This window comes from Caloenas nicobarica, chromosome 27 (genome assembly GCF_036013445.1).
Source record: "Caloenas nicobarica isolate bCalNic1 chromosome 27, bCalNic1.hap1, whole genome shotgun sequence".
Taxonomy (NCBI): Eukaryota; Metazoa; Chordata; class Aves; order Columbiformes; family Columbidae; genus Caloenas; species Caloenas nicobarica.
Window position 1 is genome coordinate 3,519,239 of NC_088271.1, and position 25,067 is coordinate 3,544,305.

A 25,067-nucleotide genomic window follows, 5' to 3' on the forward strand; every position below is an offset into this window, starting at 1 on the left:
GCCGCAGCATTAAAGGGCGACCTCACGTCTTTACCTGTCCGCTGGTTCGTGACGTCACGCGGGCAGAAGCGCCACAATGACGTCACGCGAGCAGAAGCGCCACAAGAGACGGGGAGACCCGGGACTGAGACAAATCGTTTAATATGAAACGTCGGTGTGAGCGCAGCGGGGGAGCAGCTGCTACAGGGCTATAGAAAAACCATTAATGGGGGCCGCGGCGGCCGCGGGCGGCAACGGGCGCCGGGGCTGGCGGGTCCCTCGGGCGGGACTGTCACCCCACGGCCCCGGGCCCCTCCCGGTCATAACTTAGGGGGCGTTTCCCGGCCACAGCGATGGGGAATCGGGGGGAGGTTCCGCTCCCACTCCCCCCGGCCGCGGGGACTCGGCTGCTCATATACAGTTCAGTTCGTTCAGCGTCTGGTCCAGTGTCTGGTGCAGCCCCAGGTTCTCTTCTTTGGCTTGAGCGAGTTTTTCTGGTGAGAAAGAAGAAAAAAACCAAGACTTAAAACACACATTATTTTACAGCCTTTTCTTTTTAAATAAATGCCATGATTCCTTACCTTGCCATTCAAGACAACAATACAGCCACAAAACGGGGACAATTGTTTTGGGAACTGCCCTAATTCAGTGAGGCTTTTGGACATGGGTGATGTGACAGGCGTGTTTTGATATAACATCTGATTTACAGGACGTGTCTTTCAGAGTTTTTGTTGTGCCGAGTTTTGACCTGGGCAGATGCAGCACAACGGGTGCAGCCAAACGCACTCAGAGCTTTTTGCTGCCCGCACCTGCCTGGCTCCGCGCAAGGCACTGAACCTATTTTCAGTGTATTTTAGGTGAGTTATAAGGAAATAAACCCTGAAAGCGGAAAGGTAAGAGGTGTCTTGTCTTTATTGAGCTCAGTTCTTCCAGAGGACAGTGAAGGATCACAGGGGAAGCTGCACAGAGTGACAGGAATCGCAGGCGAGGGACAGAGCGAGCGGGACGGCCCCGGTCACAGGGAGGTCATGTCATTGAGCGCATGGTCCAGCTCCTCGCTGATCGCTTTGTACTTGAGCTTCTGCGCGTACAGCTCGTCTGTCGGCACCGGTGCACAAGGCAGGATGGGCAAGAAATGCAGAGAAAAGGTCCAGAGAGGAGGCGCGGAGGAGGAGACCGGGAGAGAGGCAGAGGGCAGCGGCCAAAGGGAGGAAAAGAAAAGAAAACAGATGCGTAACTGAGTATCAGTACGAAGCAAAAAACACCCACAGCTGCCAGGTCAGAACCTTCATCTACAGTCGTTTTAATTTCTCAGAATGATTTTTCAGTGATCAGATTAAGTAGGGTTACGTCTTGCTATTAATAAAAAAGGCTCCTGAGTCCATCTATCTGTGAGGTGGCCAAAATCAGGTTATTGTTACCAACTTTTTGAAAAAGAACCTCTTGCAGGAAAGCGTCTCCCAGCCAGGAGGTGTCACACCGATCTATCAACACACCCAACGTCTGCCCTTTCCCAATAAAATCTAATACCTGCTCCTAAAATGCCATTTTCTGATTTGAAATCGACCACTTCTACATGAAACTCAAGTAATTTCATACCTTCCAGGTCGTCAATAGACTTTTCCAGTTTGGCAACTGTTCTCTCCGCAAATTCAGCACGAGTTTCAGCCTAAAAGGAATTAAATAGAGTAACTGGACGCTGCCAATAAAACAATGCCAAAATACAGAGTGGGGACAGATAAACTTACTTCTTTAAGCTTGTCAGAGAGAATCTTGATTTCTTCTTCGTATTTATCTTCTTTTTCCGAGTACTGCAAAAACAATAAACACTCTTTAAGGGAAGTTGTAGCAACAATAATACGTGTTTATGAAACCGTGTCCTATTTATAAACACTTTTCCTTTTCCAACAGCTGCGAACACCCTTTCCGTATGTTTCCCCTCTTCACCGAGACATTTCGGACTCTGGTTCGTAAACCATCGTTTTAAGACGGGGAATGTCCAAGATCCTTCGTGTGTCACCTTGGACTGTAACGGGGCCGACCCTGCGCAGCACCAAACCAGCTGAACCCACATCACCCACCGTCTGTTACACGGGCAGGAACCCAAACCCATTCACGTGCTTTGTATTGCTGGATTATTTCTATGGATTTTATTTACAACTTCTGACTTTGCTCCCATCCCTGACCAAAGAACCAACCTTTTCAGATTGAGCTTCCAGAGACTTCAGGTTGTTGGTGACGTTCTTCAACTCCTCTTCCAGGTCGCTACATTTACTACAGGGGGAAAAAAAATTACACATTACTACTGTTCCTGTTACGACTTAATTTAATTTTCAAGACATCTAAAAATACAAGGGATGAATTATAATATTAAATCTGAAAGGAGAAAATTTGGTGTATAGGGTACAAGGAAGCTTTTCTACAGATACTACCTACACCAGTAGTAAATTTTTCTAACGAGATAAAGCTTTGACCTTTACTGTATATTCTGAACTACTTTGTGTATCTCAAATTACTTACACTTCAGACACCTCTGCACGCTCCTCAGCTCTTTCCAGTTCACCCTCCAAAATAACCAGTTTCCGAGCAACCTGTAAGGAGAAAACGGCTGTACCGAGCTGGTCCGGCATCTCTTACACGGCTCAAAGCGCTCGTGCTTTCCTCTGAACCACAAAATTACATTAAACCCCGCCCCCCCCCCAGACATAACAGACTTCTGCCCTAAATATGTACGATTTTGCAATGTTCTTGGCATGAAATATCTGAGGTGCTGCTAAAGTCACTAGTAAAATTACACCTTTTAGGGAATGTTCCAAAGTTGAACCATCACCCAGTGAAAGGTGCACAAAGAATGACTAAAACTGCAGAGTAATTAAGTTGCTCACGGTTGTCCCGTATGTTTAATCATTTCCTGATCGCTTTTACCTCTTCGTATTTGCGGTCGGCTTCTTCAGCAATGTGCTTCGCCTCCTTCAGTTGCATTTCCTGAATTTCCATTTTCTCTTCGTCTTTCATGGCTCTGTTCTCAATAACCTTCATTCCTCTGCAGAAGTCAAAGCCAGTGCATTTAATGGAGAGGCATTTTAACTTTAGCACTTTTATCTCAAAAGTCCCGCAGTGGAATTCAGTATTTGTAACCCAAAAGTCACCCGTTCTGACCACACTCTGTGTTCTTCAAGGCTACCAGAGTTCCTCATTTAAGCTTATAAAAAAGACACCTCTAGTTCTGGGGCTCTGACCTGCAATGCACATCAGCGCAAGCAGATGCTAAATTATACAGGAACATTTTACTGATGTTTTCAAATTTTTAGGAAAAGAAAAAAAAAAAAGACAGAAAGAAGTGGGACGGTACCTCTCGCTCTCATCGGCCGCTTTCTCAGCCTCCTCCAGTTTCTGCAGGGCTGTGGCCAAGCGCTCCTGGGCGCGATCCAGCTCCTCTTCCACCAGCTGGATGCGTCTGTTCAGAGCCGCCACCTCACCTTCCGCCTGCGGAACAAACCGCCCAGAGCCCACGTTACCTACGGGCCCGTTGCTGAAAAATATTCTCAACTAAAAGTTTCCTAAGAACTGCCAAGGCTTCCCCGTGTGCACGAGGGAGCTCAGGAACCTCTGTCTCTGTCTGGTGTTTATTTAAACTCTGGCATCTCAGGAATTCCAAGGTATGGAGTATGTGCTTTGTTTTTAATGGCACTTATCATTCCTGCCACACGATGAGGGATTGGATACCAGTTTCCAACAGAAAACTATTTTCAGATCACTCCAGTGGGCTGGATCTACCCAGAAGAGTCATGAGTTCACAACTGAACTGTTTCCATAACGGCTTTTTCCAAAAACTCCCCAGCTGGTGTGTGTGTTGTGCAGCAATTCCTGTCACAGCCCCTGCTGAAGTTCAGCCGTTTCACGACCCACGCGGGTCCTGCGCTGTGTAATTCTGCGCTGCGTAATCTCTGCGCTGCGTAATCTCTGCGCTGCGTAATCTCTGCGCGGCTGACGGGGCAGATCCCACCGGCCTCAGCTGCTTTGAACACAGAATTACATGTTCTTACAAGAAGCTCGCTTGCCTTTTTCATGGCTTCCTGTGGGACTTAAGGAATGAGGCAGAGGCATTTCTTAATAATAAAGTCTGTTTGTATATTATTGAATAAACTGCACGGTAATTGGGAACACTATTAATGTTTAAAAACCAGACTAGATAACAAATGGAGAGGTTGTTGGGGGAAACACTCGCATACCATACAGGCAATATCAACAAATGGGTGGTTGTAAATCCATTGTGTCTATTAACATACGGCTCTTTTAATTGCTTGTTATTTGAAAGAAAATAAAGCCCCACTTTAATAACTGCCACGTTTGCGCCTTAATTGATTAACTGTTGCCAAATCTGAGCATGACTGCTATGCTTAAGATTTTTGTTTTGTTTTGGCTATAGATCCTGGAAGGGCAACTGTTTTATGCTTTATGTTAAACACTTTGAAAACTATTTGTTTGCTGCAGCTTCTCTGCTTTGGTTTCTGACGCTCCTCCTGAGCGGGAGGAAGTGGTTTCCATTCACGGCTGCACCATCTTGGAACGGATTTCACTGACCCATCCAAATGGAAGCTGACCCAGGATTCCTCCCATCGTAAATTAGCCAACATCTCATTTGCTTTCTACCCAGCTTTCTTGATTTATACACAAGGCATCGATCGTGTAGAAAACACGTCTGCTACGGGCCAGTCTGCAAAACTCCTTGCACTAGACGGGATGCTTTTAAGTGATATTTTCATTAGGCAAGATTCCCAAGCCATGGGAAGCCGGGCTGGCCCCACCTCTCCCAGCAGCTGCCCGCAGTCCTTATACGGTAAAACTCACTCGCTGACATGTGATAAAATAGCAGGAAGATGCCGGGAAGGCTGATCACAGAGCAACCTAAGTGAAACCAGCTGTCCGGCCCCGGGAGAGCCGCACGCTAGTGGAGAGTTCGCATTTCTCTGTGCAAAGCAGGAGGGAAAGTTCTTTTGCAGCAGTTCGGACGCTTCCCAGCTGTGGCGGAGCCAGCGGTGCGGCGCCCAGCGGCGGGAACTCCCCGCTCCTTGGCATGCAGCGCTTTTTTCCTAATTAAACAGCCATTTCCTACCAAACTCCTAACCGCCTCCCGATGCCGATCGCTGCTCGCAACCCTTTTTCCGAAGGAAATGGCCCCAAAGCGCGTTAAGCAGCAGCCGCCCCGGACGAGCCGCCGCCCGGTGCCCCCGGGGATGGTGCGGGCGAAACGGCGGCTCCGCGGGGAGTTCGCGGGGCGCGGAAGAGCCGAGGGGTGAAGGCGGCCGAGCCCCTCCCGGAGCAGGGGCCAGCCAGGGAGAGAGAGCCAGAGAGAGGAAGGAAGGAGCAGCGCAGCCCGGGAGAGAGCGACCGAGAGAGGCGAGCGGGCAGCCCGGGCGGTCTCACTTTCTCCCGCAGGTCCCGTTCCAGGTCCAGCTCCCGCTGGAGCACCTGAGCTCGATCCTCCGCCTCATCCGCCTGTTGCTGCAGACACTGGATCTTCCTCTTGACGGCTTCCAGGGAGCTCGGCGCGGCCATGGGCGCGGCGGGACGGCCGGGGGGGGCTGCACGTGGCGCCGCGCGGCCCCGCGCCTTTCAATGGGCCGATGACGTCACGCGGCTGGAGGGTGGAGGTGGTGACGTAGCACGGAGGAGTCGGCGCGAGCCGCGCGGGGGCCGCCCCGCCCGTTCCCGCCCCCGCGCATCCCGGGGTCCCCTCGGGTCCCCGTCCCTGTTCCCGCATATGCCGGGGTCCCCTCGGGTCCCCGTCCCGCCCGTCCCCGCCCCCGCGCATCCCGGGCTCCCCGCGAACCCCCGCCCCGCTCCGGGGGATGCGGAACCCGCTGCGAAGCGGGCGGGGCCGGGGCTGCGCGGACACCCCCGGGACACCCCGGGATGGGGGCGGAGAAAAGCGAATCCGGACCGAGCTGGGACTGGAAGCAAACTGCATCCTGTGGCCCAGCTGCCCTGGAAGATCACCACTTTGTTTACTTCGATTAGAGGAAATTCCACCTTTCCTAAAGATTTCCCACCCATAAAATGCTCCACCCCATTTCATAGAGTCACAGAATCATAAAGCCACGAAGGTGATGGAATGGAGCATCTCCCGTGTGAGGAAAGGCTGAGGAGCTGGGGCTCTGAGCTGGAGAAGAGGAGACTGAGGGGTGACTCATTCATGGGGATCAATATGGAAAGGGGGAGTGTCAGGAGGATGGAGCCAGGCTCTTCTGGGTGACAGCCAGTGACAGGACAAGGGGCAATGGGTGCAAACTGGAACACAGGAGGTGCCACTTAAATACGAGAAGAAACTTCTTCCCGGTGAGGGTGCCAGAGCCTGGCCCAGGCTGCCCAGGGAGGTTGTGGAGTCTCCTTCTCTGCAGACATTCCAACCCGCCTGGACACCTTCCTGTGTAACCTCATCTGGGTGTTCCTGCTCCGGCGGGGGGTTGCACTGGATGAGCTTTTGAGGTCCCTTCCAGTCCCTGACATTCTGGGATTCTGTGATCATGTCAGTTGGAAGAGACACTCAGGATCATCGAGTCCAACCATAACCCAACTCTAACACTAAACCGCATCCCTAAGAACCTCATCTAAATGCCTTTTTCAGAACCCCCAAAACAACACTGCCCTTCCTACCCCCCATCAAAGTGCTGCAACACAAACGTTGGCAGCGATTTTTGTCACCTGTGCTGCAAAACATACAGAGCGCGGCGACAATATCAGCCGCAGGTACGTACATCGGTGGCCTTCTTTTCAGCCTGCTCCAGCTTCTCCTGGGCGTCTTTGAGAGCTTCCGAGTACTTATCCAGCTCGTCTTCGGTTCCCTTCAACTTCTTCTGCAGAGCTACCAGCTCATCCTCTACCTTTCCAGAGAGAAAAAACCCACAAAAATAACCAAAATGAGCATTTTGATGTATTTTCAGTTATAGTTTAATATGGTTAAAACCTCTCCTGACTATTCCTTTTAACCTGATATAACACACAAAGAGGAGCAAAAGACCAGATCAAAGTTCTGCTGGGGCCAGTGGTGTGAGCGGGACTGGTGGCAGTCGGCAGGGAAAGATCATTAAAAACAGATCGTCTTTAGAACAAGCAGCGCTCCCTGGGATCTGGTTTAATACATAAACCCTTTTTCACCTCATTTCTCTTTTGGACTCCGCAACACCCTGCGGCAGCTAATTCTACAGCATAATTATCAATGTTCTAAAATGATGTGTTTGTTCTGACACTACTACCTGAGGAATAGGAATTATTAGGAAACTATTCAGTTACTTTATAGCTATTAAAAAGCGAGTGGTCATTCCCTAATCATCTTTGGTATGTTGTTGATAACACCTCAATCAGATGGGGAACAGGTCTGGCCCCACACACCCGTCAGCAGCAGGAGGGACTCGTGACCTCCATAGGTCCCTCCCAACCCCAATTATTCCATGACTAATTGTGGCCCAACCAGGTACGCTCCAGCCTGTCGTACGGTTCTGAGTCCTCCATACCATATAAATCCATATTGTACGCTGGAACGGCGCTATTTATAACCTGCTGGGAGACTGTTCAGTGACAAACTGTCTCATGCTCCCCAAAGAATTTCCATTATCAGGAGGCTGATAAGGGTGCGCCTGCAAACCCATCTGCTCCCTCCTGTCATTTGCAACACAAAACAGTTCAGGCTGTAGAGAAACAGATTGAACCATTGAGCTCCGCCTCCGCATCAACCGAGTCTATCAAAATAGTTTGCTCAAAATAGTTTGTTTCAGTGCACTGACTTTCTTCTTTAACAACATTTTTGTAGCGTACTATTCTTGAATGCTGTTGTATTGCTATAATTTTACTCAGAGTAGCCAGATAGTGTGGGAGAAAGGAACCCGCTCGCTGGAATGCTTTAGCAGAGGGACAGTGAGCGGCAGGAAGGAGGTGATGCTTATTTTGTGTATGACACTAAATTCACGTTAAAAAAAAAAAAGCTGAAAAATTTGAGACAATTCAGAAAAGGGAAGCAAGATCAAAGATTTATTTTTCCCTTTTAGCTTTTAATTGTGAATTAACCTCATATAGATACTTGAAAACTCCCACAAGTGTGTCATTTCTCTGTAAGAAATCCCCTTCGATAACTATATGTAAAGGAAGGCTATGTGTTCAGTTGGGTAACAATCTGCTGAGGCTGTTATTGAGAACAGAAAGTTTAAGAATGAAACAGGGACTACGGAATCAATGTGTGCAGCTTGTGGAAGTTTAGTGTGAAGACACAGAAAACTAATTTTCCTTATTTTGCGGGTGGCAGGGGCAGAGAGCAGCAGCTCACCCTTTTGGAAACTTTTTTGTTGCTTTAGCTAAATGGATGATCAGTTGAAAGTTTAGTTATATCATTTAGGATCTCAAACTGAACTTGAACATGAGAAATATTTGGCTAAATTAATGCTAATAATATATTATAGCTGTTTGGGAGATGTAGTAGAAGCAGCCACATTTAGAGGCTGTAAAAGGAAAAGACATGGTAATTTTACAAGTGCTGTAAGAAACTTGAGTTTAAGTCATGTTTCAGAATCATTCTGAAAATACTATAGCTCAAATACAAGGTAGACATTCAGAATAAAGAACACTGAAAAGAATATGAAAATGTTATCACTAAAATTCAGCTAAAAGAAAAGCTTTCAAATTATTTCCCATCATTCTCAACAAAACAATAACACATCTACTGTTGAGGCACAGCTGGCACCTCTAAAGGCACTCTGTACAGCAAGGACTAGACAATAAACTTTGATTGAGACTCTCCTTGAAGTGAATTAATAATGTTGAGGTACAGCTGACTCTTCAGGAGGTATTAACACTGGTCCTACAGGTGTCTGAGGTACTCAGCTTTGATTTGGAGTGTCTAAGGCCTTTTCCATGGAATCACAAGCACAAGAAAATTCAGACAATTATGTAAGATGTAAGAAAACTCAGACAAAGTACTCTTAATACTCTGAGGATAATGCTAATTTTGCAAAGACTCAGATGGCTAAAAAGAGAAGTTAATACCTCACCCTGGCTGTATGAGTGTAAAAGGCAAAAGACGTAGAAGAAGATTAAGAGAAAACCTGACTTCAAATTATTTTACCTTCTGAATCAGAAAGTTGCAACATAGTATTTTGTTATACTTATTTCCACAGGGCACCCACAAGCAGTGTTTTTAGTTCTACTTACCTGTTTGCATTTGTCCTCAGCCGCCTTCTTATCCGTCTCAGCCTGCTCCGCTCTGTCAATGGCGTTCTCCTTGTCTAACTTCAACATCTGCATCTTCTTCTTGATCGCTTCCATTTCTGCTAAAGGATAGGCTGTGCAACTGAAAGAATCCCAAAGAGTGAAGTTTTAGATTTGTAACAGGCAGAGCGAGAAGTTGTACCCAGCCAGGTCACAGGGAAAATGAACTCAAGTGGTTGTGGAGAGATTTAAACCCTGAGACCCCTGGACAAAACCCAGATCTCTTTGGCCTCTTCTCTGCTTGTTCGTACACTGTTCAGAGCCTTTCTAAGGAATGAGCTGGAACAGACTCACCAGAGGAATCTTCACTGCTCCATCATCTCCTTATTTGGGTCCCGTTTTCCTAAAGAGAAAACCGTTTCCATTTTTAAGCTTCCGACAGAAGCAAAAGTGTTGACACATGAACACATGCTTGAAAGAAACCTTATTAACACCCTCCGTGTCTGAGAGCAATTAAACAGCCCAGCAGACCAACGGGATGGCCTGGCTTCTTATAACGTCGTAAGATTGATGAAGGGAAGGATCTTTTTGGATTACTTCAAAATAAAACAAGAATTTAAAAAGTTTACACTTGAGAAGTAGCTACATTTATGCTACAAAAAGATGCAGGATATGAGACAGAAGGTTTTTTGTTTGTTTTTCTGTGAACATAAGCCCCGGTGTTACGGAACTAGCTATAATCTGTAACAGTATAACACATAAAAGGTCAGCTTTAGATCTCAAGTTCGGGCTCAAGGGCATCCAGCGAGTCTGTCTTTGAAATTCCACTTAGTGAACTGAACAACACACCTGAAGCTGCAGTCACATGAGCAGTGTAAATTATTTTTTCTGCTGTATGAAGCAGGAAAACCCCCTTCTCTCTGTCAGGAAGGCGGGAGTAGGGTGTGGGAGATCATCTGGAGAACCATCCCCAGAGCACCACCAGGCCAGCCAGAGCACTCTCTAGGCTGCTCAGGCCGCTTTTTGTCAGAGAGTTATCACTGTTCTGATTCCAAATAAAAATAACGCTCACACTACCACCGCAGCCAAGGGCCGGCCCCGGCAGCCCCGGGCGCTGCCCGCTACCCGGGGCTTGGCGCCCACACCCCAAGATGGCTGCCGGGCAGCGCCCCGCGGGGCCGGGCTGAGGGAGCGCCAAGATGGCGGCGCCCTCAGGACTACAGCTCCCAGAGGGCTGCGCGACCGCCCCGCCGCGGCGCCACAGCCCGCCCAGCACCTCCACCCCTCATTAACGGCAATTAAATAGAACCATTTCGGTTGGAAAAGACCCTCGAGATCACCGAGTCCAACCGTTACGCCACCCCTGTCCCTGAGAACCTCATGTCCGTCTGTCCAACCCCTCCAGGGATGGTGACTCCACCACTGCCCTGGGCAGCTTGTTCCAATGCCCCACAGCCCTTTGGGGAAGAAATTGTTCCTAATATATCCAACCTAAGCCCAAGTTTAGCTTCTTCGGTTTTTCTTTCCCCCCTCCCCGTATCTAAAACAATGCTCCGAATTTTTAACAGCTGTAAGTTGCATATTTTGCAGGAAACGGGTGCTGGCTCATCCCCACCCAGTGTGCAACTCCGTTCCTCAGAACACCCCACAGAACTAACCATGGCGAACCTCACATAACTAAACGTGTGTTTTCCCACAGAAACTGGAAGATTTGCCTCCCCTTCTCTGGCCCGCAGCTACTGCTGCAACAAGGTGGCCCCACGGGCACTTTTTTGTCCGATTCTGATGGTTTGAACAGCGAAAGATAAACACACACAGGTTCTGAGCCTGGGAATGGGTTTAAAGAGTCGAGGTGAGGCACTAAATTAACAGCGCTGCTGAACCTGCAGAAACGGCATTAAAAACTAATAAACCATATTGATTACCATCGCAGCTTGAGCTTCCCCTTGCCCTCCTCCGCTGCGAGTTTGCTGGCTCAGCCCTGGCCGAGGGCAGCGGGTTGCAGCAGGGATTTGGGCTGACGATGGAACCCCAGGTGTCGATTTAGGGTCATTTCTGGTGACCACAGCCCAGTGCCGAGGCGCTCGAGGTGCCACGGGGGGTCCCAGCAGCCACCATCATGCTGCAGCCGCCTCTTGGGTGCGGCGCCGCTGTGGCCATCTCCGCTAGGTTCCTTCAGAACAAAGTCCACCTTTAATAATTTTCTTCTGCTCTTTTTCAGAAGAGGCAGGTTTTGGGGTGCAGCTTTGGAGACACATCAAGCCGGGGAAGAAGCAGAGCGGGGAAGGACTGTGTTAGCCCCGTTTGACCCGGCACGTGTAGGAACTCGTGTGATGGAGGCAGGAGCAAGACCGTGCACGCCTCTCCCTGGGACTACAGCTGCATGTTTCGAGCTGTTTCTGTGGCTGCTCTCTTCATAATTTCTGATTATTGAGAGGCACAGAGGTGACGTTCCAACCATCTCACCAGCAGGCTTGGGCAGGCTCAGAATCGGGGTTGGGGAAGCAAACACTGAACAAGACTCTTTTGCCTTTGTATTCGTACTGCAGGAAGATAATTTTTCTAATCAACTCTGTCGCATGACTCGGAGCCATATTTAGAAAGGAACATGTCACCCTGTGTAGCCCTTCAACCAGGTACATTACCTTCTTCCTCTCCCTGCTTCATGAACTGGAGAGAAATACCTGAAAAATTCACTCTGGTCCCTCCTGTCACTCCCACAGCCTCTGGCTTTCACCAGTTTAGGAAACAGTGAGCCATCAAGATAGAAAGAAGAGCCTTCCAAACCTTTTTTTTTTTCCTTTTTGGGATTTTTTGGGCCTAGCAAGGCTTGGCAAGGTTGGGTGTGTCAATATGAGAGGACAGCAGAAGGCAACGACGCCGGATTGCTGGAGCGTGTGCTCATTTCTTCGGCAGCACGCTGCATGGGAGCGTGTCTCAGCAGGCGTTCCAACAGACTGGAGGGGGTCGGACCCGCGGCCTCAAGTCTGGCTGATCTCAAAACTTTCTATGCTTTTAATCCCTACTTCTATCGCCCCGAAGCTACACCGGACCCACACCATGACCCAGTTGACTATCTGCGAAAAGCAGATGCTTTATTTCCCCATTTTCTCCCCCAGCTCCTGTCCCGTTCTAAACTCCCGGTCATTTTCCTCTCTTTCACATTGACTGAGCTCCAGCTCCTCCTCATATGCAAAGCTGCATGTGTCAAGGCTAGAAACGTTTCAAAGCAGAAGAAGCTGTTGACAATCCTTTACCAAATTCCTTCCGTTTCTTAACATAAGTATCTCCTAATAGTCCACTCTCTCTTGTATATTTTCTGTTCTAGAAACTATATAACATGGTGTATCATTAGCAGCGCACTGTGGCAAGGGTGGCACTACAATGAACATCAAACTTGTATCTTCCCGGCGTTTCCTTTTAACTGACAAAATCTGTAAACTCTCACATCTCGCTGAATTATTTTCTTTGAGAGTTCTCCCTGCAGGGCTATGTGCTAGAACGAAGGTACGGCAGGGCAGTAACAATCTATAATACCTTCTTTCTGATGCTTTTTTCTCGTTAAGTATCCATCGGCAGATATACTCTTCCCATGCCTAGATCCAAGGAGAATTTACCTACTTTCTAAAATAATTTTGCTATTACAGCCCGTTTCTGGGCCACAGTGCTTTAAGCTCTTCCTTGCCGTTAGATGGCAATGTAGATCCACAAATCCTCTTTCTTCCTTGAGCCCCTGGAAAACCATCTTGCTGCTGGTGGAATGGCTGGTAGAGCCTCAAATATTTTATTTCCACCTACCTCACCTTTTAAGACCAAGGCATCCTGGATTTGTTTCACCTGCAAACGAATGGAGCTGGCTGGGATGGCAGCTCCTCTGGAGTCACTGGGCGCTCACTCTCTCTACATCGAGGGTCCTCCTATGTGCACAGAGGTTTATTTTTTTGCTCTTCCAGCAATTAGCTCATTTGTCTCTTGTTTTTGCTGTTTCCACAAGACATTTTGCTGTCTTGCTTACTGCCAAATCTGGTAAGCGAGTGAGTCATGGGCTGCCACAGGCCAAACCCCGGAGGACACAGACTTCTTCCGAGGGCCATGAATTTCCCATCTGGGAAGTTAGAAAGAACTGCAATGAGAAATAACTACCACCGCAAAATACTTTCCCCTATACCCATTTTTCAGCTTTTCCATTGTCTGCACTTGACTGGTTCATTTAACATGTGCGTTCCTGGGTTTTTTTCCTTCACGTTTCCTTTTCCACCAGAAAATGTCACCAACTTGCATCCAACTTTTGCTCAGAAAACGTGCAGATTCATTTGTGTTCCAAAACCAGGCAAAGTTTGCTCCTTCAAAGCTGAATATACATAGTTTTTTTTTTTCCTGGAGCCTGTTTGAAGTTGAATCCCATGCCAGAGTCCACCAACTCCCAGTAACGCAATATCGATACTGGGCCAGGGAAGACGTGGGGTATTCTGGAGTCTGATTCTGACACCAAGATGGATCCTGCTGCAGTAACTTCAGCGGCGTTAGTGGCAAAAATCCTCACTTGTACCCAAAAGAATGAAACCAGGCTCAACTCCTCTTTTTGAGGCATTTAAAAGAAGCAATCTGTGATGCTGTCAGCGCAGATGGAAAGCTCCTGACCGCGGTCTAGAGGAGGGCAGGATGACAGGGACACTCTGCCCTGTGCCAGGCGAGGATGGGAAATCGTGGCTGGGAATTCAGGGGAGCACAGAGGCCGCTTGGCCTGGGAACACCAGCCCCTACAGCTTGACAGGCAGGTGACAGGACAGGGTCACCTTCCCTCGTCACTCACCCCTCCCGTACAAATTAACATAAGCACCTTCCAGCTTTTCTGGATTCTAAATGGTCTAAACGATGAATATTTTGCCCTAAACCCCAGGAGAAGCGCTCTTCTGTCACAGAAAGGCTCTTTTTATTCCTGGCGCACAAGAAGTTAACAGTATTCCTAAGCACTCTCACAGATGTGAGCAGTATGCTGGAGATAAGTTATATCAGGAGAAAGCGTTATCGCCTGGGCTTACATATTTTTGTGCTTATCCACTGGACTCTAAAAAGCTGTTGCATTTAACTACCCATTTTTCAAAGCATTTATTAATCATTTATTAGCTCTTTGTTAATTGGCTGTAGATGTAACTCGACATATAAAGTGAGCCCAGTCATTTTATAACCAAGGAGGAAAGCACTGGGTGATAGGAAAGGCCTTACTCATCCTGCTTATCTGTAAAGCACTTGGCACATGGTGGTACAGCTCTGGGTGCTTTAGGAATATAAATAATAGCACCTTAAACTGCCCCATCCACTGAGATATCTGGGCACTGGATAAATTAGGCGAGAGGCTGAGTATTGGACTGGAGATTTCTAACCTTTAGTTATCACAGACTCCCCCCAAACAAACATGCGAGGAAAATCCTTATTGTTCAGCATTACTGAGCACAAGTCCTGGGATCAGAGAGCTTCAGGAAAACAGCAAAGTATCTTCCTCGCCTGAAAGATCAGCACTGTCAGAGTGGTTTCCTCAAAGACTTACAGGCTCTGCCAGAGGAATGAGGGTCAAATTTTCCCCAGATGTTGCAATTTCCCTATGATCACGACCAGGAAATAAAGAAACCTTTATTTCCTTATAGAGCATCGTCCCATTTCTCCTCCGTTGTCCTCTGCAAGGAGAGCAGCACAGCAAGCAGCAAAACACAGCCATTGCCAAAAAAAAAAGCAAAAAAAAAGCCGACCTAAGAAGTGAATGTCTCTGTTCTGTCATTATAAGAAGACATTATAAGGCCCAGGATCACCTCAGCCAGCTTGAGGCATCTTAATGAAGCACCCAATTTAGGCAGGTGTTTCTCTTTTACTCTAGCCAACGGAGTAAGGAAGTCCTGAGAACAGAAGACATTATTTTATAAATGCCCTTGCTTTATTTCTTTCCCCCACCTGGGTTTTAAATTGCTTTTCAGGCTTTCCTAATATATGTTTCTCTGAATGTCTGCATGTCTTCTGTTTGCCCTCAATACAGGGAAATGCTTAAGTCAATAAGTTTTTATTTGATTTGTAAATAATGCCAGTGACACATTATTACAGATTCTCAGAGCTCTGACTCCATGATATGACATGCCACAGACATCACCCAAGCAGGCTGCACAGTGCAGGGTAGGGGAGTGAAATTAAAACAAGTTTGAGGAAAGACCATCTAGAACTTCATCCTGAACCTCTGTTTAGCCCACAAATCGTCAGGAGCTGGAGAAATAATTGCTTTGGACAGATAATAAAACATCCTCCAGCAAAACTAAGGTACTTAATATACTGCCCAAGTCAATTTCCCTTATTTCTGCTGTCCTCTTGCTTTTAATAATGGTTTAATGAAAAATTCAAAATTAATTGGAACTGGCATTAGACATTCACGTGTTCCAGTGAGGGTTTCACTGCTTCAATATTTCATAAGCTGACTTTGCTGCTATGCTCCTCCTCATTCTGGCTTTTGTAGGCTACAATACCATCTCTTTTCATAAAACAAAGGGTCCCAAACAGGCAGATGGGCGTACATAGCAAAAGTTTGCAAGCACATCATAGGCAGCGCCATAAAAATAATAGCTGTGTGTTTTCTTTCTGCCGCCATCCCCCCTTTCTTTGTAACGATACGCGTCTGAGCCTTGAGTGGAAAAAGCTGGCCTAAAAATAACCAGGAGCCGTCTGAAGGTGTCTGAGGGAGTATTTGGCAGCTGTCAGGCTGTCACGTACGCTGGGACAATGGTGCTGATGGACTCGCCGACACCAGGCGGGCTCTGCTGAAATGAGGATGCCCTTACGCCTCCCTCGGCGCTCGCCGGGCATGTTCTGTTGGCCGGAGCCGACAGTTCGCGGGGTGTCTGGGCCTGGTCCAGGTCTGGCTGCCATCAATGAGACGCTGCCCTTGCGTGGCGCTGGGAATCGGATCAGTCCCTCGCTTCACCCCCCAGACTCTGGTTTGGCACCAGGGGTGAATTTTGGCTCCCCAAGTGAACAGCACCCCAGTGGAGAAAGATTTACCAAGCCCAGGCTTGGACGTTTCTGTGGGTCTCTGAAAATGAGATGTCTCACTGAGATCTGGGGACCAGAGCCTAATCTGTGACATTTTTTGTTCTAATGGCTTTGCATCACTCTGTGCCTCAGTTTCTCCTTCTCTAATAGCGGTGGTGTTGTCCTGTCTTCAAGGAGATTATTGAGATATCTGTAGAGACAGGCATTTTTAAATGCTTCCAGACCATGACTGTGCTAAAAGCTGTTCCTGTTTCTCACAATGTGCTTAATGGACACACATGTTAGGATCTCAATCATGAGATGAGCAAACAGAAACACGACGTGAATCATCTCAAGCCTTTGCAGCAACTCAGTGGCAGAGTGAGGGCCCAAGAATCCCAGTCCCCACCAAAACAATCGTACCTGTACAGTGATTAAATCTGGAAAGAAAATCTTACTCACAGAAGCTTCGGCTTTTCTCAAGCGTGCGAGGAAATCTCCATTGTCTGTAGCGTAACTGAAGATATTTGCTGCTGTTCTTGGCAGAGACATAATGCACTAGGCAGGGAAAAAGGGAGATGTAAGGAGAGGGTAGAAACCTCCCTATTTTTCAGTAGGAGAGGGGACACCTCTCTCATTCTCAATGGGAGCTGACTGCTGCCATGTCTGAAAATCTGACAGCCCGTGTTGTTATCTAATGGGCAAGAGCAGCCCCTTTGTAGCGAAGAGCAGACTCTGAAGTCAACTATCTTGCAGCACGTTGGTCTGAAAATATGGGTCTGTGGTGCAAAGAATGGACAAGGGAATTAATTCTTGTAATATAGGCTACAGGAAATTACCTACAAGATAAGAGGGTGACTCGATCTTTTTGAGCAAAAGAAAAAAAAATGACTTCCTTATCTTGATGATGTTTGCTATGAAGTATCATCTTGTGACTGCCGGAGTCTGCCTTGCGGGATCATTCAATTACAGCCGGCGCTCGTGGCTGGCATTGCTTCCTTCCTTTTGGGGGTATCATTGTGTTTACTGCAGTATCACTCGTCCCTCTTGGTGTCCGGAGGTCGCCGTTGTCGCCTGTTTGCGCCGTGTGCCGGCAGCCCCGGGATGCCGTCCCCACTCACGTGCTGGTGCAGAATACGGCCGGCCCTTCAATTAGGCAGCGATCTGAAAGGAAGAGGAAATCACGATAATGAACCAGTGAGGAGCACGTGTGTGAGTCAATATTAGATATCTGATGGCATGACGAGCAATGAAGGAGTCCTGCCCCTCTCGGAGGGCCCCAGCCTGTTTGCCTACAATAATTATACAAATCTCCTAGGGGGAAGCTGCTCTGCACTAATGAGGGGTGCTCACAGTAGCCAGGCTCTGTCTCCTCTGGCTCTCCCTCATGAGGAATTTTTCACTACGCAGAGTACTTTTCTTCATTAAAACGGCCATGTTAAATAGCAGTGAGGTTCCTCAATGCCTACTTTATGAACTGATCTACCCCAGAGCTGGCGGCTTTTTAGAGCCAGACACATGAGGTTACCCAACCCCTTCATTTCTCACATGCACCCACGTTTCCAACGGGTGTGGAGATCCAGCTTTCAAGGCCTCTCAGAGCCATCGGGACCAAGAGCCCTTTGTGAAGATGTTGTAATTACTACGGGACTCAGGGGTGTGTGGAAATGATTCACCCAGACGTTTCCCAGCCAGCAGGCTCCTGCAGCCAGGTGAGCTCTTCCCTGGAATGCGAGGCACGCAGCGCAGCAACTGGGAGGAACAGGTTTGGCAGGACGCTTTAAGTGGTTTGCGGCAGACGGCCTCTTCAGAGCCACATCCCTGCTTACCCACCTCGCAGCTGGATGTTCACACTGGCCCTGGTGAGCTGGAGAGGATGGACACGCTGCGGAGGAGCCTTTCTCGCTGGAAGAGGTACCACATCAAGGTCCACCTGGCTGATGAGGACCTGATGATGCCCCTCACGGTCAAGCCCAGAGACACGGTGATGGACCTACGGGCTCTCTTAGTCCGGGAGGGTGTCACGTCCTGGAAGAAATCATTTTATTACAACTCCAGGCAGCTCGAGGAGCACGAGACTCTCAAAGAAGCCAATATCCAGAATGGCTCTGTCCTGCTTCTCGTCAGCAATACAAGGTAGGCGAGGAGCTCGTCTGCACCGGGGGCGGTGCACAAGAAGGGGAATCGCTCTGTGTCTCTCAGCCCTTTGGAACGTTTTCCTGTTGGGGTTTGCAGAAAGCAGCTCGGGAACTCAAAGCCTGCGATTTCTAGCAGGTAGATTGGGATTCACGGCTCTTCAGCTCCACACACGCTGTGGTGTGAAATAAGGGGGTAAGAGGAGGAGGGAACCTGGTGGATGCTGCCTGTCCTGTCCCTGAGCAGGTCTCGCTTTCCCATGGCCGAGCACAGAGGGAGAGACAAGACATGCAAAAGGCAGAAGGAGCCGGTGCGATGCAGGGAGCGCTCTGGGAGCCTCTCGCTTGTCCTTATTCCTTCTTGTTGTGCCTGGCTCCCCACATTCCTTGTTAGTAGATACTTTCTGCAGGTATCTGGGGGTGGCATGGTCCTGCTGTGACAAGGAGGAGCTGTGAGCCGCCCGCTTACAGCAAAGCACAGAGTGCTGGGCAGAGGCTGCAGCTTCCCAAAGTGTGGCCAGATCGCAGCAAAAACCAGCGAGCATTTTGGGGATATGGGGTAGAAAAGCATGGGTGCATTGCGTGTAATTCAGCTTGCTAAGTCCTGAGCCCTCTGAGTTATGTGTCTGTGCTGATCAGAGTTTCCCCTGCAGAAAAACCTGCACTAAAGTTCCTGATTATGCGCCACATCCTGGAATGGTCCTATTTTCCAGTCCAGAGGCGGCTTGAAATCTCTCACAAAGAAGATTTAATAAAGCATTTCCTTTCAGAGCTCAGCCAGACACAAGAGATTTCACATCGCTCGGCTAACTGCAAAGCCCAAGTCACCCATGGCCCCTTTCTCCAACATCTCATTTCAGCTCTCTGATTAACTTGGCTCAGCTCCTCCTTTTCACCTTGTTTTTAATGGCAGGAGCATTTCTATTTGTTGTTGTTTCCAGCGTTTGTTTTCCTGGATCGTACAGCCTGAATTTTTGAAAGTAAAAAAGGGATTCTGAGGGGCTCAATTGATGGAGTGCACATATTGATGCTCTTTCGAGAGACACCGGATTTCCATAATGTGCTCTGCACCTTCCCACATGCTGCAGACGCAGGTGTAACTGTGGCGATGCAAAAATCACCGGGAGATCCTGTCCCCGCTGTGCTGAGTTCTGGGTGCCCTCCTCAAGTCACTCCCCATTTCTGAACATTTAGAGCCTGTTGCTCCAAATCCCAGCTCAATTCTTGTGAAAAAGGGAGGGAGATTTCTAATATTTTTCTCCTTGAATTTCATCAAAACCTTCCTGGCTCCTAAACAAGCGCCTTTGTCCAACCTCTGGTTCCTTTTCCCAGCGCTGGGTCTCTCCCTGAAGTCATGTCCTCAAGTTCTTGGACATGAAGGATTATTGGGCTGTGCCAACCCCAGCCACCTCCAGAGTGTTTTGTGTCAGCTGGGTAACAGTGCGTAAGCTTGGAGAACACAAGGAGAGCAGCCTACGCAGTGCTGGGACTGTCTACAAGGAAAAGAGAGGAATAGAGAACACGGTGCTGGGTTTGGCCAGCAGCCCTGAGGGTTTCAGAGCTGGTTTTAGTACTTCAGCACCCGGGTGAAGGATGGACCCTCTCCATTGAAGGTCAGCATTGTGCTTCTTAACTTCTCCCTGAAAATCCTGGTGTCTCCTACTTACTCTTTTGTACTGAGATGCCAGCCAAACACAGCTCTATTAATTCCAAAAGTGGAGTTGCTCTGATTGCCAAGGTCTGCAGCTCTGTCGTGCCTATAAATATTAATGGTCACTCTGTATGCTACGTGTTCCCACAAGGGGCTCATGGGACAGTTTACTTTGAACCAGAGAAAACATGAAAATGACCCTATTTTTCATTCCCCCCCACCGCCCCTTAATGCCTTTGTAGATAATTGGCATTTAGCAAAGGCCAAGTCAGCATTTTCACTTCTTGCTCATGTTTTCTGGGGTTTATAACTTAGTCATAAAAATTCACTTAAGTCTGCAGCTTGGAAGGAAAGCGATGAGCATACCGGCAAACGCTGAAAATTTATTTGGACCTTAGTGTTCAGAAGTTCAAGCAAGCCATTTTGGAGTTCGGTCAACATGACCTCTCACCCCGGGAAAACACACGGCAGGTCAGACCTGGGAATATCACATCCCCCTTGTGCAGAGCTTGTTAATCACGTTTCTGCCATGCTGATTGAGATTGCAATCCTGTTGCATTAGAAGCCGAACAAAGAACACACTGAAAAAACAGCTTCTGCCCTAGAGAGCTACATATTACAACACCACGGTTTGCAAGTGGGTAAAACAAGCAAAGACTTGAAATGTGAGCAAAGAAGCAGAGAAACTCCCCAGCTCAGCAGCTTGTGGTGTTCAAACCACGGGTGCTCAATGCGAGGAGACCACCAGCGAGTCTCGACGTGACAAGAGCAGCCACACGATGCAGCGGGTTGTCCCCAACGCTCGGGTGTGATCGGCGTTGGCACCGCAGCCCACGTCGCGGCAGAACCAGTTTGGCCGGCTTGGGAACAGCGCGGGGCCCCAGAGCCGGGCAGCTCGCAGATGATTTGGGGGCGATGTGGGAGTTCCGGAAACCGGCACGACGCTTCCAGAATTTGGTCTCACGAGGGGCCTCACGGCACAGTCAGCGGCAGGGCTGGACAGCGGGTATTTGCATTAGCTGCTCCCTGCTGATAATTTGTTGGCTGCGTTTTGATGTTCGATGTTAGACGGAGGGATATTGTCTTGAACTGGTGAATCCACCACTTGATCCATGAGCTATTTCGAAGAGAAGAAAGAAACGGGTGATCTAGAGCGATTCCTTGATGTGCCGTGTGCCTGCCACCGACCCTTCCTAAGCATGTACAGCTCCAGCTGGATCTGGACGTGGAATGAGCACAAGCACAGAGCCTTTGCACTTGGTTTCAGGCTCCTTTCTTGTGCAGTCACCTCTGGCAGTCAGTCAGTCACACGAGGTCTGTGCTAATAAATTAACCAGTGCCTGGACTGCTCTCTGTTCATGCTGGAGTATCGCACTGCAGTTTTGGCCCAGTCCGGATGCATTTCATGGGCCAGGGACTGCTCCTTACAGGTTGTCTGGATGTGACTACACAGGTTGATAAGGTAAGAATTTAATACGAAAACATCGGCTGTTCTGTGCCAGCTGTGCTCTCAATGCAGAATAAAGTCCCAGACACATTGAATTTACATACTGAGCCACAGCACGTGGGACCCCCTCAGTCTTTTAGAAGCCGAGGTTCACTCAGCCCAAGCAGCTCTTGCCATCATCCATGGCTTGCCTGGAGAATGGAGTTCAATAAGTCATCGGTGAACAAGTTAAATAAAGTAGATGCTGGCACTGAGTTTAGCAGAAGATTCTATTATCTGGAATCTCTTGGTGTTGATTTTCTGGCCCACAGCCACCTGCAAACATCTATCTCAGGGCATTAGCTCAGTTACCATAACAACTCATCCAGGAACAACTCCTGACAGCTCCAAGAGCCGACCAAGGTCCCACGTGATGTAGAAGCCACTCTTAGGTCAAGATAAGCCTGTCCAGGATTCTCTCTCTTCTGCCATCCAGCCTCAGTGTCCCCGGTGAGCGCCAGCGCTTAGACAAGCTTTAATATGCTCGGGACCCTGCTTTATCATTCAGAGGCTGTTCAGCCTAATTTTTCAAAGGTCCATCCACTCAAGGAGCTACCTCCTGGCAGAATAACAAAACCATTCATCTTTGGGGAACCTGGCTAATTCCCTTATTGGCATTCAGGTTACAGTTTCTGATTATTGGATTCATAAATGAAAACCATGACTGAGCCACTTGCACAAGGTCCAGTTTAGCTCATGCTAAGGAACTACTGCCTACATTTGAGTCTCGCGATGCCATAAGGATCGATGTTTGACATAGACGCTCAATAATGATTCACTCCAGGCTTATATGACTCCACTATCCTGTCCCCCTTCTCGCTCTCACCGGAATTGCCTGAGAAGCAGTCACCAAGCACAGGAGATGACGTTGGATCTCTAGGAAAGAGAAACCAGGAAAACAATGGGATTGACACAGTTTGACCCTGCATAGAAAGCCAACATTAGAGCCCAGATATGAATTAAGCCCCTTACACTGGGTTTCGATGTGATTTTGGGATGCCTGCACCTTCCACTGACCTCAGCAATTACTTCTCAGCAGGGAGGGGAAACTTCGCTCCCATCCATCTACTACAGCCTTGCCCTGTTAAGCTCAGGCCTAGCAGCAGGCTCCAAGGCATCTCGCAGCAGGATAACGATTCTTTAAATAGCACTGGGGCTCCCTCTTCTCAGGGAGAACTAATTAAGTTCTTCAGCACATGCTTAGACATATGTTGACCTGGTATGGCCTTAACGGGCCTGTTTCCATCTACTAGATAAATAATACTGGCTTAAAAAATATCCTCCTAGAGACGCGTTACTTAGGCAACAGCCAGGTGGGGGACTGACTTCTCCATCTCTGTGGCTGAACACACATTTATGTGTATTACTCACAGGCCAAGCTCTCTGCTGCTGTAAACTCCTCCAAATCAGTTAAGCGATTTTTAAGTTCCGAAAGCACCGGTGCAGTTACCTCTGCTGACCTCTTGCAGCGTACAGGCCAGAAAATTACACCTGTATTTAGCTTAGGTACTTACTGTTCAGCCCAAGAAGCTCATTTAACGAAAGCAGAGGGTTGCATCAGCGGAGATCATGGTCCATAGGATCTCAACTCCTTCCCTGTGCAGTTGCACGGGATTGCAGTTGATGAAACTGAGCTAATGTGTCCCATGGCGGGTCTGTCTTGGCTCTAGGCAAAGAATTAATGAATGGAAAGTATACTCTATACCAGTTTTTCTTTCTGGTGTGATATGGCACAGCTTCCTGGACTTCTCTGCAGTTGTGCTGATTTATACCAGCTGAGGATTTTGCCCAGTTGAAATAAATGCCTTCTCCTGCGTCCTAGTGTTTTATGTGGTAAATGAAAAACAGGGTGGGCTCACAGCAAATCCTCGGCTATTACAATCCCCTGAAATTTGAAGCGAGGAAGCAAGTGCTGGAATATTAATCCTGTTCTGGGTTTTGCAGAAAACCCAACCAGTGATTGAACCTAACCAAGCCTAAGCAGACTTGTCCTTTACCAGGACCCAACAAAAATCCCCACCCCATAAACTCTGAACTTAACTTTAAGTCCTGATGAAACGTTTGCAGCACAGGCTCAGTTTCTCATCTGCATAATTGCAAAGAACAACTCAGAGGAGGCAGAAGACTCACCCTGCGCTGCCTGGCTGGCTGGGTGGGGTGGCTGCTGTGCTGCCTACGGGCCGCACGGATCTTGGTTGCCGTCCAAGGCACGATAACGAGCTCTGTGAGCAAACAGGAGCCCTGAAGAGGTACCCCTAGAAACCTGGAAAGCTTCAGCCTCTGTTCTGGAGACCCCAGGGGATGGCCCTAGATGATTTCTAAGGGTCTTCAGAAGAGTAACTGAGAAAATAATCCTAGTTTTGCTAAGCTTAACTTTTCTATGCAGGGTCTGTACTCCTGTCAGAAAATGTTTATGGAACCATAACCCCAGAAAACCACAATTTACTGCTAATGCATGGGGGCAATTCAAGCTCTGTCTTACTGTAAACATCGTCAAAGTGCTCCTAAAGATACAGGCTGCCCTTGTTCTAAGATGAGAAATGGATTTCCAGAAGCGTACACCAAAGAGGGGGAGCCTTGCCTATGGGAAAAAGCTTCCGGACAGTTGCAGGTTATCTGGAAGGTGAAGGCACCTTTTGCAGAAGGATAAATAGGTCTGAAACCCTGCAAGTGGCTTATCCTCAACCGTACAGTGTGACTGAAAAAACAAAACACCCAGAGGATCAGGTTGATATTCTCCACACGCCAGGGTCAGGGCCTCCTTGGTCAAATGCCATTTTCGATTGCATGTCTGCAGCGCTCCAAGTATTTGTCTCTTTTCTTATTCAGATAATGCCAAAGAGCACAGCCGAAGCCATGGGAGACGGAGAGCGTGCCGAGGGCTGGAGGGAGGCAGACGGAGAAGCAGCCACCAGCGCTTGGTAAGTCTCTCCCAGCTCAAGGACTGGTCAGAAAGCAGCTCTGTTTTCAGCACGGCGCCCATGAGTAATTAACCCAAGTGAAAAAATAAACCCAACAAATAACGTTTCCTCATCAGCGCGCCAACGGAGAAGCGTGGGTAAGTCCCCGGCTCCGGAGGGCAGTGAATCCGAGGGAAATGCCCTTGAAAGGGTGAATTCCGCCCGGGTGATGGAGCAAGAAGGAGCTGAGCTGGACTTCGCTCAGGGCCCTCGATGGGGACATGGGACATCTGAGACTCCTCCTGACTCACAGGATTCCTCAGTAAGTTGCTGATCTTGGCCTTTCCTATGTTTAAGTCTGACATAAGTTGTTCTTCCCTTTCTCCCACTCTTTGTCCATCCAGCTGGGACTGTCTGGGCTCCTGAGCAGTTCCCTGATGTTGAGGCTGAAATCTCTGTACAGCAAATAAGCTGTAAGTGCCCTATAGATATCCTGGAGCTTGACAGCCTTTATACATCCAAAAGAGAGAAACCGTTTGGTCACTGTTCCGGCAACTACCTCACCTGACATGAAAGACCCACTGATACACCAAAACTGCTTCATTTTTGAGCCAGGGTTTATCAGGCAACGAGCGTCCTCGTGTTGTTCTTCCATCTGCGCCTCAGTCCCCCACTCCAATAACTCCTGACCTGATTCACCCCAGTTTGAC

General features: G+C 48.4%; 2 protein-coding genes across 5 annotated transcripts; one reads left to right on the plus strand and one right to left on the minus strand.

The window, feature by feature from the left end:
• Window positions 1-123: 123 nt before the first annotated feature.
• On the minus strand, window positions 124-9,398 carry TPM4 (tropomyosin 4). 4 transcript variants are annotated; one of them, XM_065652768.1, is made up of 9 exons: window positions 9,181-9,390; window positions 6,738-6,863; window positions 3,332-3,465; window positions 2,905-3,022; window positions 2,500-2,570; window positions 2,178-2,253; window positions 1,728-1,790; window positions 1,579-1,648; window positions 124-473 (listed from the first exon to the last, which is right to left on the minus strand). In XM_065652768.1, the coding sequence occupies exons 1-9, from the start codon at window positions 9,292-9,294 to the stop codon at window positions 391-393; spliced, it is 855 nt and encodes a 284-aa protein (XP_065508840.1). In that variant the 5' UTR covers window positions 9,295-9,390; the 3' UTR covers window positions 124-390. The 4 variants fall into 4 exon arrangements, with proteins under 4 accessions (XP_065508840.1, XP_065508839.1, XP_065508841.1 ...); XM_065652769.1 differs by lacking the exon at window positions 124-473 and adding an exon at window positions 735-1,077 and having other exon boundaries at window positions 9,181-9,398; XM_065652767.1 differs by lacking the exons at window positions 6,738-6,863; window positions 9,181-9,390 and adding an exon at window positions 5,407-5,707.
• Window positions 9,399-18,061: 8,663 nt separating this feature from the next.
• TINCR (TINCR ubiquitin domain containing) lies at window positions 18,062-24,360 on the plus strand. The gene is made up of 2 exons (XM_065652830.1): window positions 18,062-18,321; window positions 24,287-24,360. Exons 1-2 carry the CDS (start codon window positions 18,062-18,064, stop codon window positions 24,288-24,290), a joined length of 264 nt encoding a protein of 87 aa, XP_065508902.1. The 3' UTR covers window positions 24,291-24,360.
• The last annotated feature ends 707 nt before the right edge of the window (window positions 24,361-25,067 follow it).